The sequence below is a fragment of the Eublepharis macularius genome, chromosome 8 (genome assembly GCF_028583425.1).
Source record: "Eublepharis macularius isolate TG4126 chromosome 8, MPM_Emac_v1.0, whole genome shotgun sequence".
NCBI classification, from domain to species: domain Eukaryota; kingdom Metazoa; phylum Chordata; class Lepidosauria; order Squamata; family Eublepharidae; genus Eublepharis; species Eublepharis macularius.
The window spans coordinates 70851028-70869856 of record NC_072797.1 but is presented as its reverse complement, the minus strand read 5'-3'; the positions used below and the strand labels follow the sequence as shown (position 1 = coordinate 70869856).

Sequence of the window (18829 nt, the reverse complement as noted above, 5' to 3'; positions counted from 1 at the left end):
ACAAATTAAAGACAATTTAAGGACAGTAATAAACGCTATTGAATACTATGATAAGCACTGTGACAGGGAGGTTGGTTTCTTTTTCGTGGACGCAGAAAAAGCATTTGACAATCTGAACTGGGACTTTATGTTTGCCACTATGGAAAAGCTGCAAATGGGAGAAAAGTTCATACAAGCGGTTAAAGAAATTTATAGAGACCAAAGTGCAGCGATTGTAGTGAATGATGACTTAACTAAAAAGTTGAAAATAAGCAAAGGTACAAGACAGGGCTGCCCTCTGTCTCCATTGTTGTTCATTTTGATCTTGGAAATACTAATGATTCAAATACGAGAGGATGATACAATTCGAGGCATAAAAATAAAGGAATTTTCCTACAAGGTCAGAGCATTTGCAGATGATATAATGTTAATAGTAGACAATCCAATTGAGAATATGCCTAAAATAATAGACAAAATAAAGGAGTTCGGAGATTTGGCTGGATTTTATGTGAATAAAAAGTCGAAGATATTATGTAAAAATATGACCAAGCAGAAGCAGCAAGAACTAATGGAGATAATGGATTGTGAGGTAACTAATAAAGTAAAATATCTTGGTATTGAACTGACTGCGAAAAATATAGATCTATTTAAAAATAACTATGAGAAATTGTGGATACAAATAGAGAGAGATTTGATAAAATGGAATAAACTGAATTTATCATGGCTGGGAAGAATAGCAGCAGTAAAGATGAATGTTTTACCGCGTGTGATGTTCTTGTTGCAAACAATCCCAATTATTCGAGACTCCAAACAATTTGACAAATGGCAAAGGAAAATTTCAGACTTTGTGTGGGCAGGCAAAAAAACCACGTGTGAAAATGAAAGTATTACAGGATGCGAAGGAAAGAGGTGGTTTGCAACTGCCCAATGTAAGACTATACTATGAAGCAATTTGTCTGGCATGGTTAAAAGATTGGATAATGTTAAAAAACCGTAAATTGCTGGCTCTGGAGGGACACAAAAAGTTGTTTGGATGGCATGCCTATTTGTGGTATGATAAAGTTAAAGCAGACTCTATGTTTTTGCACCACTATATTAGAAGAAGTCTCTTCACAATCTGGAAGAAGTATAAGGTTTATATGGAAGAAGGAATTCCTTCATGGGTGGTTCCGTATGAAGTAATAGATCCGAGAACTGTCGTCAATGAACAGCAACGTCTGACCTACAAGGAGGTAACACAAATACAATATTCAACAATAAGAATAAAGACAGAAGAAGAGCTGTCTCCTTGTTATGGATGGTTTCAATATAGACAGATCAGAGATCTTTTCAACTCGGACTGTTTAAAAGGAGGAATAAGAATGGAAAATTCAGAATTAGAAGAAGTGATATTACAAGAAGGCAAAAAAGAAATTTCAAAGATTTATAAAGTACTACTAAAATGGCATACGGAGGATGAAATAGTAAAAGTCCAGATGGTGAAGTGGGCAATAAATTTTAATAAAGAAATAACAATGGAGGCGTGGGAGCACATTGAAGATTTCAACTTGTACGTACATCAAAGAGAATGTATAAAAAATGATCTATAGATGGTATCTAACACCAAAGAAGATTGCATTAGGAAATATTAACATGTCAGACAAATGTTGGAAATGTAAAAAGCATGAAGGGTCACTGTACCATATGTGGTGGACTTGTGAGGTAGCTAAGCAATACTGGGGAGATATAATTGAAGCAATTAATGAGATTTTACAAATCCAAATAAATAAGAACCCAGAATTGTTGCTACTGAACTTGGGAATGGAAGGTGTTCCAATGCAGTACAGAACATTGTTATTTTATATGACTACAGCGGCAAGACTTTTGTACGCGCAGAAATGGAAAATACAAGAAATACCAACTATAGAAGATTGGATTTACAAATTGCTGTACATGGCGGAGATGGACAAAATGACAAGAAAACTTAAAGATCTTGATCCAGGACAATTTATTGCTGATTGGGGGAAATTGAAACAATATTTAGAAAAAAAATGGGATGTGAAGGGAGAACTGTGGCAGTTTGAGAACTATTAAAATGTGATGTTGAAAATAGAAGAGATAAGCGACTTTACCATTAAGGGGGAATTTACTACAATCTAAGCTAGTATTATGTTTAAGCAAATCTTACTTAGAATATAAAGTCTAATTAAGGAAGAGTAAAATGGATATATTGGTGGATTAGTGATTTTAATATAGTATATATATATAATAATTTGAATATGCTTAGAGTAAGAGATACTATGATATATGTGTTATAGAAGAATATAAGTTAAGTTAAGTAATAAGAAGGGTTAAGGGTTGGAAAGCTGTTGGAAGTCGATAAGGATGGGGGAGGAAAGGGTGGGGGTTAGAGTAAATTAGATATGATGGGAATGTATGTTTTAAATATGAAATATAAACTCACCAATAAAAATTTAAAAAAATAATAAATAAACTATGTTGGACGTCTTGTTCTCTAACACCTCTTGGTATGTTAACAGGAATCTCTGGAGTGCATGGGCCTAGAACCTTCCCAGCTGGAGGACATCCTGATAGGATATCCTCATCCCCAGCAGCTGAGCCAGTAGCATCACTTCCACCTTCTGCCTCTTTAAGACTTCTGTTTCCATCATCTGGATCTTTGTTGCCTTTCTTGTGACAGAAAGACTTTGTCTTGAGCCATGTCTATCACTACTCCCAGGTGCAATGTTTACTGGGTTAGAAATAAAACTGGTCTTTTCTTCGTTGACCATGAATCCATGATCCTGCAGACAGGCTACTGTTAATTTCACCGTTTCCACCTGTGGTAGCAGGGATGGAACCATGACCAAGATGTCATCCAGATATAGGAAAAGGAGCCACTCTTTGCAGTCTAGCCATGCTATCAGTGCTACTAAGATTCTGGTGAACACCCTGGGTGGTGCTTTCAGGGCAAAAGGCAGAGCCCTATATTGGAACTGCCTCTGAGAGATCAATGGAAGCCAGACAACCTCCCTTCCTAATGGTAGTCATGACAAATTTGAGTATTTCCATTCCAAACTTTCTTGTCCCTATGTGTCTGTTTCATTTAACCAATTCTTTTGGATCTGGAGGAAAAATCCAGGTGGCACAGAGTTGAATTCCAGTGAATATCCATTGATCACTATATCCAGCACCCACCTGTCACTTACTGTTTGCTGCCAAGAGTTTGTAAAGTATTGTAAGCACCTTCCAATCACAATCACGCCTGCTGCCTTGGCATAGTCACACTGAGTTCCCTTCTTTGGTCCCTTGGTATTCCAACCAGATTTGTTGAGGGAAGAGGGAGTCCCATCCTCTTGATATCTGCTATCTTCCTTTGAATGGTCTAGTGTATCCTTGGAAAGGATTCTTGGACTCTTGAAAGAACTTAAGACTCTTCCTTGAATTCCCTTCCTTCTTCTTTGAGGGAAGGACGTTCTGCTTTTTTTTTATCCAGAGCTTTTCCAAACAGGTTAATACCTTTGAAGGGAACCACAGTTAATTGGCTTGGGCCAAAGGGTCGATGTTCCAGTTCCTAAGCCAAGTGTTGTGCCTGGCTGCCACATTGAAACCATAGTTCTTGCTGACCATAGAAGAGCATCTAGAGACTATTACCATGGCTATTTTCTTAGTTCTGTCTTTCAGCTCTTTGAGAATCTTGCTGCTCACTCTAGCCAGGTCTGAGGCCCAAGAGAATGTGGCTCTAGCCAAAAGCAAAACTGCTGCCGATGCTCTGAGGGATTTAGTGGAAGTTTCCAAGTTTCTGCACAGAGCCGGTTTGAACTGACTAACATAGGAATCCTTGGGTAGGCTGTCCGTGTCAGTGGGCAGCACGGGATTAGATGGCAGGCTGGTTACTGGATCATCCACCACTGGCAGCTTGATCCTCTTAGTTGCCTCTGGAATCAGAGTATAAGACTTGGAAAAAAGAAACAGAGTGGTTATAGCTTGGGTTTTGCTGGAGTTTCTCTCTTAGCCATCTTCAGATATAAAAGGCTACTGGAAAGGGGAATCCCTGGCAGACTTGCTCCCGATTTTGGGGAGGATACTCTCCGACCCTTCTGGGAAATCTGGGTCTGATTCCTCCTTCCTCTTGGTGACATGGGAAAACTCTGGGACTCTCAACACCTCAGGAAGCAATCTAGAATACAGCTCCTAGGGAAAAACCTTGTCTGCCTCAGGGTGACTGTGTGTACTAGGGAATATTCTCTTCTTTTAACAGTTCCCCTTCTTTCCTTGGCTGAAGGAGAACCTGATAGCTCAGAGTCCTCTGGTTGGAGCTTAACAGAGGGCTGTGTTCTCAATGGCACTTGCCTCCTCTCTGATCGGGGGAAGATAATAACAACAACAACAACATTCGATTTATATACCGCCCTTCAGGACAACTTAATGTCCACTCAGAGAGATTTACAAAGTGTTCTTATTACCCCTTTTCCCACCCTTTTCCTATTTTGGAGCTCCCCCGCCCAGCAGTGGCCCATTGCAGGCCATTTCAGCCCAAATCCAGGCCATGTTGGGGCCCTTTCAACCATTTTGGGCCCATTGCAGGCCCAAAACAGCCAGGATTGGGTGTGAAACAGCCAGGATTGGGCCTCTGCTGGGAGGGGGAACACTCCCCACCCAGCAGCGGCCCAATCTTGGCCATTTTGGGCCCCTTTCGGCCCCTTTGGTCCCAATTCGAGCATGAAATGGCCAGGATTGGGCCTAAAATGGCCAAGATTGGGCCCCTGACAGGTGGGATCTTCCCCCGCGCAGCAGTAGCCCGATCCTGGTCTTTTTGGGCCCCTTTCAGCCATTTTGGGCCCAATTCAGGCTTAAAATGGCCAGGATTGGACCCACTGCTAGGCGGGGGAGTGCTCTCCCATGAAGCAGCAGCCTGTTCCAGGCTGATCTGGGCCATTTGGGGTCAATTTTGACCCAATTTTGGCTCGAAATGGCCCGGAGCTGGCCATTGCTGGGCAGGGGAGTGCTCCCCTGTGGTGAAGCAGCCCATTTCGCACCGATTCAGGCTTGATTCGGGCTGAAATTAGCCCTATCCAGGCCAAATCAGACCCCCCCCCCGGAGCACAGGAGCAGTCCCGGGGCGGCCATGGCCTGCCTGATGACAATACTTCCTGGAAGTGACATCACTGTGTGGTCCCGGGAGTGCATGTAGTGAGAGGCACACCACCTCCTCCCAGGAGTTGACCTGAGTGAGAGTTCCCCCACCTCTTTCTTCAGAAAAAAAGCAATAGGTTTTTCAAATAACAACAACAACTGTGTGTATGTACTGCTCTTCTGGACAGATCAGTACCAATCAAAGCTGTGATGAGGTCAGAATACTACTGGGTAGCTGAGGATGTAAAGGGAGGTTTACCCAAGGCCAGCTACTGAGCTAATGCAATTATCGGATTTGAACCAGCAGAGTGCTGATTCGTCACCCAGTCACTTAATCACAATGTTACAGCAGCTCACTTCTTCGAATCCTTGCCTGAGAGGTTCAGACCCTGGACCTTCTCCCTTTCATTAGCCTGTTAAGAGGCCCGAAAGTAGGCCAAGGCCTGGGAGTTTGGCAAATCTAGGCTGCAGGCTTGTGCTCTCTGAGGCCTGGGAGGTGGCTAGGCCTGCTTTTGCTGACATTATGCCAACAAATTTTTTTTGGTGTCCTTGCCTGATGGGTCCAGGCCCTTGGACCTTTCTTTCACTGGCCTGTTGAGAGGCCCAGAAGGGGGCCGAGGCCTGGGAGTTTGGCACATCTAGGCCACAGATTTGTGCTCCCTGAGGCCTGGGAGATGGCTGGAAACTGCTGTTACTAACATTCCCTCCAACAGAATTTTTCTGCCAAAGGGAGAAAGCAAAAGTGAAGGAACCGTGACTGAAAAAAGGAGAAATAAAAGGGTTCCTTTTATTTGGGGCAAGCTGGCTCCGAGGCTTCTGCTACTCTTTTCTCCTCCCTCCTTCCTTTCGCAGTCCCCATTCCCTGCTGGATCAGTTTTACCGTGGTTCAGTCGGGGCTGCCAGGATTGGAGCAGTTCCTCTGCTGCTGCTGCTGGCTGTTCCTTCCAAGCCTGAGGGAGTTCCCAATAATATCGGTCTCCATGACAGGCTACCGTGGATTCAAACACTGCACCCTCTGGTTGTCCGAGGGGGGTGTTCCTCCTAGCCCGTAGGTGGTGGACCTCAGTGGAGTTTGCAGTTGCAGCCGTGGAACCTAGGAGAACCTAGGGACCTCCAGCTATAATGCTCGCCATCACTCCAAGAGAAATGAGAGTGGGTTAGGGCGGTACAGCCTTTCCCTTCCTGCGTGAGCTCCACACTGCCTGAGTACTGGGATTACAGGTGTGCACCACCATGCCCACCTCATCTCTGGCAGTTTCTTCTTCACCAGGATTGCTGCACTCTGCAGAGCATTACTGAAGACATCCTGCTTGGAAGGCAGGGCCAGAAAGACTGGCGATCCCTGGGACAAGCCCCTCCCCTCGGGGATCAAAATCAGCTGACTGACCCTGCCTTCGGAGAGGAGGAGCTATATCCCAAGAGTAAGGACTGCCCCATGCCTAGGACCACCAGAGTATGTACATGTTCTAGTCTGCAATATTTGAGCGTGGGGTAAAAAATTATAAGCATGCTTACAAAAATAAACAAAAGAGTGAACTGGTCAAAAATAACAGTAGTTTAAAAGAAATGATTTCATTTGTTCATTAATTTAGGGCTGTTTCCACACACGTTGAATAATGCACTTTCAATGCACTTTAGCAATCCTTTAGAAGTGGATTTTGTGTTTCACACATGAAAACCCAGTTCCAAATGATCATTAAAGAGCATTGAAAGTGCATTATCCAGGGTGTGTGGAAGCAGCCTAGGTAAGATTGATGAAAACTAGTGTGCACTGCAGACAGGCTGGGTTTAGGGTCCTCTGGAGTAAGGCCTCAAGCTTAACTGTCTAGACTTGGGAGCGTAGACTGGAGCTTGGAGCTCATGACTTGCACCTAATGGACCAGTTCATCCAGCAATGCTGGTGGCAAAGTCTCTCTTGCAGGCTGCTGGGGCATGGTCAGCCAGTGCCTCTACAGCATCAGGCCCTCCCAGCTTCACTGGTCCTCCTGGTTCCCTGGCCTTCGCTCCTCAGGCTCTTCCTTGGAGCACTCAGAATCAGTCACTGGGTCAGTCAGAGGGGGTCATAACATAGGGAGAGGCTGCGGCTCAGTGACAGAGCATCTGCTTGGTATGCAGAAGGTCCCAGGATCAATCCCTGACATCTTCACCTAAAAGATCCAGGTAGCAGGTGATGTGAAAGACCCATCTGAGACCCTGGAGATCTACTACTGGTCTTAGACAGTACTGCCCATGATGGACCGATGGTCTGATTCAGTATATGGCAGCTTCATTCAGTATATGGCAGCGTTCTTCACATCTGAAGAATTATTTTGTTAATAAAGCAGGGAGCAGCCTAAGTAGGTCTACACAGAAATAAGTTCAATTTTATTCAACGGGGCTTACTTCCAAGAAAAGTGTTTTCAGGATAAGGTCTTAGTATTAGAGGTAGCATTGGGGTAGATTGGATTTTACAGCTGAGTAGTAGAAAATAACAGTTGGCTATCAAGCTCATACACAATTTGTGGACACTTGCAAATAGTTACAGATATAATCATACCTTTGGGTCACTTTCAAGAATTTTGGCCAATCTTCTCCAGTAGAACTGGCCATAGTTAACTCTGTAATAACCATTCATGTTTGCATTTAAAATAATCCAATCATATTCTGAATCTGATATTTTCATTTCAGGAAACACTTCTGTAGGCAGCAGAGAAAAAAGTTAGCATGAATTCAGTGGTTTGCTTCTACAAAAGTGTGTACGCCCATTAAGTTGCAGGATTCATGTCAAATGCAAAAGTAGTAAAGTACTAAATTCTGCTTGCTGTAATGCATAAAACAAATAAAACCAGAAGCCAATCCCTGAATAATTTATCCCTCCCAGGAGATATGAAATGTATCATACTAAGGATAGACTGCAAGTTGGTACATAAGACAGAAAAGCATACTTATAACTTAATAGCAGTGTCCTGTAATACTTTAAAAACTAACGCACTTATTGTGGCACAAACCAGAGCCCATCAAATGGATCTGACAAAGGTTCCCTTGGCTTTAAAAAAAAGATTATGCCATAATAAATGCTTTAGTTTAAGGTGCCACAAAAGTGTCATTCAAACTAAAGGTATGCTTTTCTGTCTTAGCCACCAACTTAAGATCTGGCCATAGTTTCCTCTGGTGTGTGGAATTTCATATCATATCAGGAGATCATTTACGGCTTGCCATAAGGCTATTTGTTGTTTTAGATGCAACATACTAACATGGATAACATTCTGAAATTACAACTTATTGTCCCTTAAATAATGCCAAAATAAGAGGGAAAAGATGAGTGCTTGCTCCTTCCCCACAATGTGGCCTCCAGTGACAAGTGTAGATAAGAAAATGGTGAGGTACTTCCAGACTACACAGAAAAACAGCATTTTTGCAAGGTATGTTGATTACTAGCAAGTTTGAAAATGGGTCATTTTTACACCTTTCATCAGAAGCTTACAACATATGATAACAGTGGCTAGCACACCAGCACACAGCAGTAGAAATCTGAGGCAGAAATATGTTTCAGTTCTTTAGTTCTCTGTGGAAAATTTTCATTCTCTAAAGATTAATTATTTCATCAAATGATACACAAAGACCATTTCAAAGACAAGCAGCAGCCGCTGCTGGGAGAAAGGAAAGCAGGGAAATATGCACTCTGCTTACTCCTTCTCCAAGATTTTCCACAGGATCCTACCTTATTAATACATTGTCTCATTTGCCCCCTCAGTCGAAATAAAGAGGCAGACACAAGGCTTGGGAAATAAAGGGCCACTTTTTATTTATGGCAACAACATGAAATGCAATAACTGAAACCTGGCAAGGGCCTAACCAGCGGTACAGGTAAAGCCCTGGGGTCACTCCCCTGGACCCCGCCTTGACCTGTCTGGGTGAGCCCCGCTGCCTCAGATGCGAGCCATCCAACTGCATGGCTGGGATCCGTCCAGCCTGGTGGATGGTTTCTCCCTTAAAGCTCCAAGCACCCCCACCACAGAGCATGAGGGCAGGACTTTTCCAGGGGTTCCCACCAGGCAGCCTGCCCTCTCAACTCGAGTGAGGGAACAGGGGGCAGGGCTGCGCTGTCAAGGCGCCTAGCCATGCCCCCTTCCCCACGTGGCCCTACGAGGCCGGGGAAAACGCTGCCGCTTTTTCTCCGATGCAGCAAATGCGACCCCGGCCTCAAGCCCTTGGCTGCCGGCTGGGAAGGGGCTGAATTAGTCTCATGAAACTGAATGTAGCTGATAGGAAGCCAATAGAGACACCGAAGAATGGGAGTGATACACATGCTCCATCTATCTCCTGCGAGTAAACAAGCTGCTGCGTTCTGCACTACCTGTAGTGTGGGGAGTTTGAGGGGAGACCTATGTAGAGTGCATTACAGTAGTCTGTGCAATGAATCCAAGGGGACAGACTGGCCATTTCAAGATTCATCTTCCAGGCTAGTTTGAGTTGGGAGAAGGCCTTTTTTGAAGCTGCATTTACTTGTTTATCTAGCAGCAATGCTGGATTGAACATAACTCCTAGGTTCTTTACTAAGTCAGCCAGGGTCAACTGAACCCCATCAAAGGTTAGAAGCACTATTAAAGCTAAACTAAAATTTGCATACCCTTGAAAACAGTTTAACGTAATACATAATATTCATTGATTATGGATATTTTTACATACATTCAAGATTATACATCACAAACAGTGGAGGCTTTCTTAAATTCAATAAAAATACTTACCACTTTTCTTATCAAGCCACACTAAAGGCTGGACAGTTCCATTTCTTATCCAAGAAATCGGAATAATCCATGTGTTACTTAGTTAAAAACAAAAATGTATAATGAAGCTTAAGAAATATGTAAATAAACTGTAACATGTTTCATTCTAAATTTAATTTTTGTTTTTTATCTGGTATTTGTCATACATTAGAGAACATACAAGGATGAAGAAAGGCTATGGAAGAGCTGCTCAAAATCTCTGAACTCCTTCCGAACTAGCTCTGTCTTCCAGGAATCCCCACTCCACAAAAACCATCTGTTTTGGCAAAAAAAAGCACAGATGCAGAATTGTGTATCCTGGCACTACACCTAAGAATCTGGACAAGTGCAAACTGATTATAAAAATACATATTAGTTTAGTGTAAGTGGTATACCACTCTCCTCATCCGTTTTGACTGACACTGTTCTGTTCTTCAGGTCTTACTCATAGACCTGAAGAGCAGAAACTGAGCAGCTCTTTATTCTAACTCCCTGTTGAACAGTTCCCTCTCAGGGATTCTGGAAAAGATAGTCCTGGATGATGCTTCCCTCCTAGCAGCAGTGGATTTCTCTGAGTCCCAAGCCCTCACAAGAATGCTCACAGACTGACTTTTACCCTATTTAGAAATGGCTTGGTTCTAATCAGTTTTCCACTGGCGATAAAAGGAGGAAGTGACCACTGACCATAAAAACAAGCATGCTATACAACCTTTTTTATTATTTACTTATTACAAAATGTGCTATATCTTCTATAAACCCTGGCACTAGTCGTTAGAAATATATTTACACTCCAATTTGGGGGGGGGGGGGGTGTGGATATGTTTACTGTTATTGTTCTTATGGTTGTTTGTTATAGTTTATAAAAGCTTGAAAATTCAATAAAATACAATTTAAAAAAACAGGTATGCTAAGAATCATGGGACCTGCATGGATAAAAGCCTTGTGTGGCAGGTGCTGGGTCTAATCAATTCAATTTTGCATGCACAGCCTTTCGGTTTCATATGACAGGAAACAACAATGCATTGACAAGGGAAACTGCTCAGCTACCACTTTTAGCTCACACATTCACTGACAGCTCAATAAGAAATCAAATATAATACAAAGTAAGTAATCAGCTAAATACATTTCCAAAACACAAGATACCACCCACTGTTTTAAAAACCTAAACTGGGCATACTTGGAAATACTGGTATCATTTTTGTCTTTTTCATCATAAAATTGCTCCTGGCTGATATTTCCAGTGGACAGATTTACAGTCAGGAGTGGAAAGCCAGGCTGGCAGGTCCAAGAATCCATTATAACTTTTATTGGTGCTGGCAACTGGAGATCAGTCTGTTCATCTATTACCTACAAGAAAGGTTTGGGTTAGATATAAGTGTGTTCCCTTTTAAAATATTTTATATTTATTTCAACATCAGATACTTCAGATCCTAAATACCACGATATTTGTCCTTGCAAAAGTGATAGCTCACAAAGATGCACATCAGTTTCCATAAACAGGATGCTTTCCTAGCTCTCCTAGCAGTTGCTGCTGCTCTAAAAAGTTCTTGGGAGTCCCTTTTACATTACTGCAAGTAGACTATTTGCATAAACTTTTAACAGCAAAATATAACTAGGAAAAATAACACATCCTGGGTCCTAACTGGAAATGGATATGTACAGTGGAATTCTCAGAACCATCAATGCAACTGCAGCAGCACTGGTCCATTCCCTATGGACATTCCACAGAGGGAAACAGTGACATGCAGCCCTTTGGAAGCACACCAGCGTCTGCAGCAACCCCAGCAAAATTCACCAACCAGACAGCAGATGATGATCCCATGAGTAGCTCACATAAGCACAGATAATAACCAGCGACTAATCCAACCACTGCCCTTGACACTAGCCCCCACCTCCTCCCCCCAGCCTGTGGATAGGGAGGGAAAACTCCGCAACAGTGCAACCTCAACAGAAGCACAGGTCTTGAGAGGCCCCTCCCCAGCCCACAAGAGATAGACACCCATGCAACAGACAGGATGCCCACCCCTTCCCCAGCAAGGTCTGACAGGCAGCCAAAGTGCTGGCCAGCCACACAAAATCATCCCTGCTCTGAGCCACACATGCCTGTCTCCAGAAAAAGTTTTAAAAGACCAAAAAAAAACCCACAGGATGGCCATGAACCCACAGTCACCACACCTACACTCATATTCTAACCACTGGCCCTAGAGGGGAAGTTCACAGGACACACACAGCAGGCACTAGGCACTCCATTTCAGCCTTGACAGCACCAGCAGCCACAAGGAAGCAGGCAAAGAACATTGCCTAGGGAGTTATACTACAAGGCCTGTACATTGGTACGGATAAAGATATGGATCTTATTGCGCGATCCAAGGCTTTTAAAATTAGAAGGACATGACCTTAAAATAGGATGGCATGCCTACCTCTGGTACCAAAAAAAAAAGATACACATAAGTATTTTAAGGATCACATAATAAGAAAATCCCTGATGAATGTCTGGGAGAAAATAAAACCCCAAATATATACCAAAACACCAAGATGGATTATCACCAGTGGAAGCATTCACCCAACCAAATTTACTAAGGTGGGAAAATATCCACACCTATGAACAGCTACCGGGGGAGAATGGTAAGCTAAAGTCAACAGAAGAACTAAAAGAACAGAACATAGAGACAGGATGGTGGCTAAGAGCGCAAATAGAATCCAGATTTGCCAAAGACAAAACACAGGGATTCTACTTGGAACGATGCCCTTTCAATAAGTTGCTGTTAGAAACAGATGGTAAACTGATAGGAAAATTATATGCCTTCATGAAACAACTGAAGACAGAAGAGGCTTTAAAAGACCATATGGTAAAGTGGGAACAAAATCTGGGGCACAGCATAGATCTGAAGCAATGGCTGCAGTCATGGAGAGTAAACATAAAAATAACAAAATCAACCACCTTTAAAGAAAACCTATATAAAATGTTCTATAGGTGGTATGTGACACCAGAAAAATTAGCAAAGATGTACACTGAAATACCCAATAAATGCTGGAAGTGCAAAGAAAAAGTGGGCACCTTTTTCCATATATGGTGGCTATGTAAAAAAGCGAAGAGATATTGGAAAGGGATACATGAGCTGTTGCAAGTGGTGCTAGAAATAAACATACCATATAAACCAGAAACGCTCCTGTTAAATATAATACCAGAGGAGCTAAACAGGGAAATAGATATTTGATAATACATATAATAACAGCAGCAAGAATAGTATATGCCAGATACTGGAAAAACACAGATATACCAACTAAAGAAGAATAGAGAAAATCTTAGATACAGCAGAAATGGACACACTGACAGAATTAATAAAAGAAATAAACGGACAGGATGGAAAACAAAAATGGACCCCATTTTATAGATGGGTTAAACGGAAGTATAAAATAGAGACATAACTATATGTTAGCAGAATACAAGCAAATGAATGAGCACAGTAAAGAAGTACTATAATTAAAGAATGCAGACTTATAATGATAATAGCGTAGTGAAAATCGTATAATTATGATGGAAATGTAGAGATGAAATGGAATGTATGATTTATAACATGTATCCAAAGAATATAAGACTTTTGATTAATTTTGTTATTAGAATAAGATGGAACTAAAACAAATTAAAAAAAAATTTTTAAAAAAAGAATACTGCATAGGCAGCCACAATTCAGTGAGAAGTCACTGGGATAGCATGGCCAGGTCTTACGGTTTGATCCCACACATGGAGTAGGATTAAAGGTAAGCAAAAGCACCAGAGCTGACATTTTGACCCTTCAAACTGCAAAAGGGGGAATGAAATCTCAGCTGATATGCCACCCGGGAGACCCATCATTTTGGCCAAGATGCCGCTTCAACCACCACCCCGCCCCCGGCTGCATCCATGGAAGCAGCTCCCTTGCATCTAACAAAGGTTCCTCACTCCTGCATCAACAAGATACCACAAGTCCTCCCTTCCAAGAGGAACAACACAAACTTCCCCCAGACCACCCACTAGACCATTCCCTGTACATGCTGCACACAGCAGCCAGCAGAATGTGTGGGAAGGGGGTGGGGACATAATGGTAGTCAGCTTTTAATGTGTCACTGGATCCCTCTGAACAAAACAGAAGTCCAATAGCACCAGAAAGACCAACTACAACCATTCCAGCATGAGTATCAGAGCCCACCCTCTGAGATGGGTGAATGGGCAGCCCTACGGAGGAGTCAGAGATGGGGGGGATGGAGGTGGGGCAGGAAGGAGTGTGGAGCTAATATCTTCTAGTCACAGACAGAGTTGTAGAACATCCCAGATTTTACTGAACTGCATATCATTATGGGGTGCAATGATCTGGGTAGCCAACTCCCTCTGCCCAGTATGGATCTATGCCTTTGCGACCTGTATCCAAGGGCAATGGAGACAGGCTGAAGTATCTTTAGCACAGCATGTATCTAGGTGAGGTGGATTTCCAGGTTGAAAGCCAGCCTGAGGTAGGATCCTCTGAGAAGTGCCAGGAGCCAATGACTGGGCAGAGTGGCAGAAACAACACTGGCCGTGCCTGCTGAATCACCACCTGCACAGAAACCAAACAGAGATATCTGCTGTGATGGCAAACAGCACAGATGCTGTGCTGGCCACAGCCATAGCTGTAGCACTCAGCAGGGTGTGTAGTCCCAACTCCATGGGGAGTCCCATTTGTCAGATGCCCTGCTTAAATACTTGCTGTTGTCATCCCAATAGCACTTACCCAACTCATGAGGAAATACTTCGCTACTGCAACTGCTCCATCCAGTGCTGCTGCTGTGGCGTAGGGCTCTGATCCTTCAAGGCAAACAGTACTAAGATTGCTTGGCCACAGAGCACAGTGGGACAGCAGGACAGCTGCCAGGCACCCCAAACCTGAGCTTGTGCCATGTCCCCCACAGGAGGGTGGACTCCCTGGCAAGGGAGTTTGCTAATAGCCCAGTGTAGGGCTGCAAGCACCCCAGCCCCGCTCCCAACAGGCAGAGCCGCCCCCCACACATACTGCAGGCCTTGGTTGTGGGAGCTGGCATTACTGGGGCATCATGTCAGGGGAAGGGTAAAGACTTCTGAGCTGGGGCAGTTGGATTTCTACCCCTGCTTTCCTGTTAATGTTTGGTTGCCTCTGTGGCCAAGGCCTCCAGAGATGGGGTACCCATTAGGGTTCTGAAACAAGACATGTTAGCCACCCACTCTGCTCTCCCTTGGAGACTGATGCTAAGTGCTCCCCAAGAAGTGCTAAGTACCCTTTCTGTACTTCTCCTACCACTGAGATGTAATGCTACACACTCCAAATCCACACAGGAGAGAGCTCTAAGACACAGTCCCGTGCAGCACACCCTGCCTACTGAATTGTGGGGTGCCCTGCCTGAGGTTTAAGAAGTGATAGGGGGACAGAGAGGGAGTTTTGCTTCCACTGGGAACATGTAAATTGTTGTGGCTGTAGTCAGCATCCTGTGCTCCACCAGGGCTTTCAGGCACCTGGGCTTCTCCAATGCACGGGGGGCACCTGAGCATCTCCAATGCATGGGAGCTTATGGGCTACGCTGTCTCTTTGGAGGGCATAACTTTCCATCACAGTCAGGCTGGAGCAGCAAAGGAAGCTAATGAACTTCCTCACGCCCCCTGGCCTGTCACTTTCCCTGCCAACACGGTGTTGCTCTGCAGGGTTCCCACACTGGCATCTGTCCAGGTGGAGCATCACTTGTCCCTTCTGCTGACGTACCTCAGCGATATGCCAGTGTATTTGAGAGATACACTGCCATAGCGGTAAGTCAGCTCCCTACGCACTTTCAACCCTGCCCCTCCTCAGTCATTTCATATCATCACAAATTTTTGTGGCAATACACAAATATCCTAAATAATTGTGTGTGGTGTACTGTTGGTGTAGTAAACCAAGGAAGAACAATGCGACAGAAGATAACTGCCCAAAGCCGTAACTATAGAGGTATGGCTCCACCCTCACAGTGTATAGTATCAGAGGACTGCTGGCCCCATTGCCAGATTATATTTTCCCTTGTCTTGTGAGTTAAGCATCACAATGGATCCAGCAGTCCTCCAATCCTACATCTCCCAACCAAAAGAGGAATCCCACACAATTTTATAGTATTCTGCAAAGCTATCAGGATGATACTGTTACCGCTGGATTCATTGTTGAGCTAAGCAGCACAAACAGGATGTGATGTCCCCCCCTTGCCAGACTTGTCAGATACACCCCAGTGTATCTGCCATAACTGTTTCTATGCATAATGCTCTGATCCTCTGAGAATGTGTAAAGAGAACTTAGTTGCTACTTGGCTGTTAACCGCTTAACTCGCAGGTGTTTTGCTTTCACTTTCCCAGCCGGCTTGAGAGCGTGGCCTTGGAGTGCCTGCAGAACCAGTCCTCCCTGAGAACTGTGATGAACTCATTCCTCCCTGTTCCTTTCTCTCCCAGGCCTGACCCTTTACACCAAAACTCTAATGGTCTCCCATTCCCAGGGGCAGGAACGTTCCCCTATAATTAACACTCAGAAGTGACTCTGAGTCACTTCTGCCAATGACCCTGTCTGAGTACCATGATACTGATACATCTCTTTAATAAAGTAACTTTAACTCTTACACCCGAGTGTAAGAGTTAAGTGAAGTGCTTGAGGGATTTATCTGGCAAGACCTGACACTTGTCAGCTGACCTTCCACTATCTTGCAGGACCACCCTTAGGCTTCCCAGGCCTCAGAACGGAAAGAGGAGGGGTATGTAAGACAGGAGGCTGTCCTGCTCCTGAGAAATAAAACAGCCACTCAGCCATTTCATCCCTGAGCCTATGAGAGCACTGCCCCAGCATCCAATCACCTTTCAGACGGAGGATGGAATATTGGAGGGAAAAGTAGCAGCAGTTCAGTTCACGGTTGCCTTGGAGTCAGCAGCCAGTTTTGTGTATAGTTGGTATTGTGGCAGAGTAGTTTAACACTATCTCTGGGTTAGGGAGTTGTGCCATCTTGTTCCTCTTTCTTCCCAGGGTGCCTGCTCTCCCAACCTCAGAGCAGATTTTGCCTCTTCCTCCCCAGCCTGTTGGGGAAGTCTGCCTTTTATGGGGTGTACCAAATCTCAAGCGTCACCCAAACCACCCAATTCCCTTCTCTCCTAGCTTCCTTTCAGGCAACGAGATCTGTCCATTTTCCAGGACTGTTTCCCCAAATACTGGACTGTCCAGGTGAAAACTGGACACTTAGCAACTTTACCAGTCAAGCGCCTGCCTCTCCTGGAGGTGCCAGGGCACACCCTCACCCCACACTGCCCCAGCCAATGCCATCTGGGCTCCTGAGGCTGTTGGGCCCAAACCAGTGAGTATGAAGCTGGGGCTGCCATAGTCTTTGCCAGCCATCCTTTGGGCCAAGCTCTGGAAGCCACAGGTGGGAGTGCAGCAAGACTGGGACCAGGACTGTTGCCAGACAGGATCGAGGAGTTCCATCTCCACTAGGACACCCAAGGATATAGACAGACCTCTCAAATAATTAATAGGGCCATTCAGCATAGCATACTGTCAGAAGAGGACTATAGATATATAAATATACTAAGATTTCCTGATTTTCAAGATGTATTTTAAATTAACTATTGATTCCTTGCCATGTTACAAAAGCATTATGAAACAAATATGATTGTTTGCAGCAGAAATAGTAGTAAAAAGATTTCAGTCCAAATTTCCACAATTCAGATATGCTTGTGAATGTCACAAGTTTCATGCTGGAAATTCAATTCCCAGGTGTGCATCGATCTGATTTGGATCAGGACTGAAAAGTTCAAGGAGAAAGCCCTTCAGACTCCCCACCACCACCTGGGGAAACAGCATAGTGGGCTGCTATTTGCCCCATTGGGGAAACCAAGGTATACCCCATCAATACACACAGAGTCTCCAATGAGGCAAACAGCCCCCTTAGGACTGTTCTAGGATCAAAAAATGGCATGGCGAGAAAGCACAAGCTACTTCTCCCAGTGCACCGTGATTCTGATGCAAATCAGGCCACCACACACTTGGGAAAACTGAGTTCCCAACACAAGTTTACAACACATGTCTAATTGCATGGACCTGGGAAGGATCTAGGGAAACCGTAACATATAGGTAGGCATTAAAATATAATTAGGCATTAACTATTAACTATTCCAATGGGAATGGGAACAGGAACTAAGGAGGGCACTGGACTGGAATCAAAAAAGAGCAACTCAAGGACTGAGGATCCATGTCCCAGCTATCAGCACAGGGTCCATGGAATGGCTGCTTAGACAAATACCTGAAGCCTAATATGGAAGCTTTTATCTATGATTATTTAATTAAACCACAGTCATATGGATAAGAGCAAATGCAAAGCAAGACAAAGGAGAAGAAAAGTGATGCTTACCTATAAGTCCAGACTGACAAAACAGCCAGACACATACTGTGAGCCTTGTTAGGGCAGACAGTGCCCCATTTGTTGTAATAAAATCAATAGCAAAATGGTACATGTGTTAATCACCTTTTGAATGTGATTCCAGAGATCATCCTGGATGGCATTTGCAAAGGAAAACTCATTCAGGTAGAGCTGCAAGAAAACAACCACCATTAAGCAAATTATATAAATTTGAAAGAAACCACTCTTAGTCAAATTTTGGAAATTGTTTGTGAAGTTGTTTTTCTAAACTCACATTAAGTGCTTTGATGAATAGTTTTTCACTTATAAAGCTGGAAAGCATTCGGAGAATGGAAGCCCCCTAAGTTATTTTTTTTAAAAAGAAGAAAACTTAGTAATTATGAAAATGCGAAACATTTAATTTTGACATTCACATTCACAATATATATTTTTCATTCATTATAATTTCTTCCAAATGATTTCTATGCTCATATATAAAAAGCTTTAAATCCTAGGTAGCTGAATAACTGTCATGAAAAGTTAAGGTATATCAAAATCATAATAATAGGTGAGGAACAACTATAGAAGGATTTTTTTTTATTAAC

General features: G+C 43.6%; 1 protein-coding gene across 1 annotated transcript in view; it reads right to left on the bottom strand.

Annotated features, from left to right (window-relative positions):
• LVRN (laeverin) overlaps window positions 1-18829 on the bottom strand; it is a 105385-nt gene that overhangs the window by 46962 nt on the left and 39594 nt on the right. Inside the window, exons 8-12 of the mRNA XM_054987546.1 lie at window positions 18520-18585; window positions 18351-18416; window positions 11017-11186; window positions 9822-9898; window positions 7631-7770 (exon numbers count right to left, since the gene is read on the bottom strand). Of these exons, the coding sequence (XP_054843521.1) occupies window positions 7631-7770; window positions 9822-9898; window positions 11017-11186; window positions 18351-18416; window positions 18520-18585 (519 nt within the window). The remainder of the gene's footprint in view (window positions 1-7630; window positions 7771-9821; window positions 9899-11016; window positions 11187-18350; window positions 18417-18519; window positions 18586-18829) is intronic.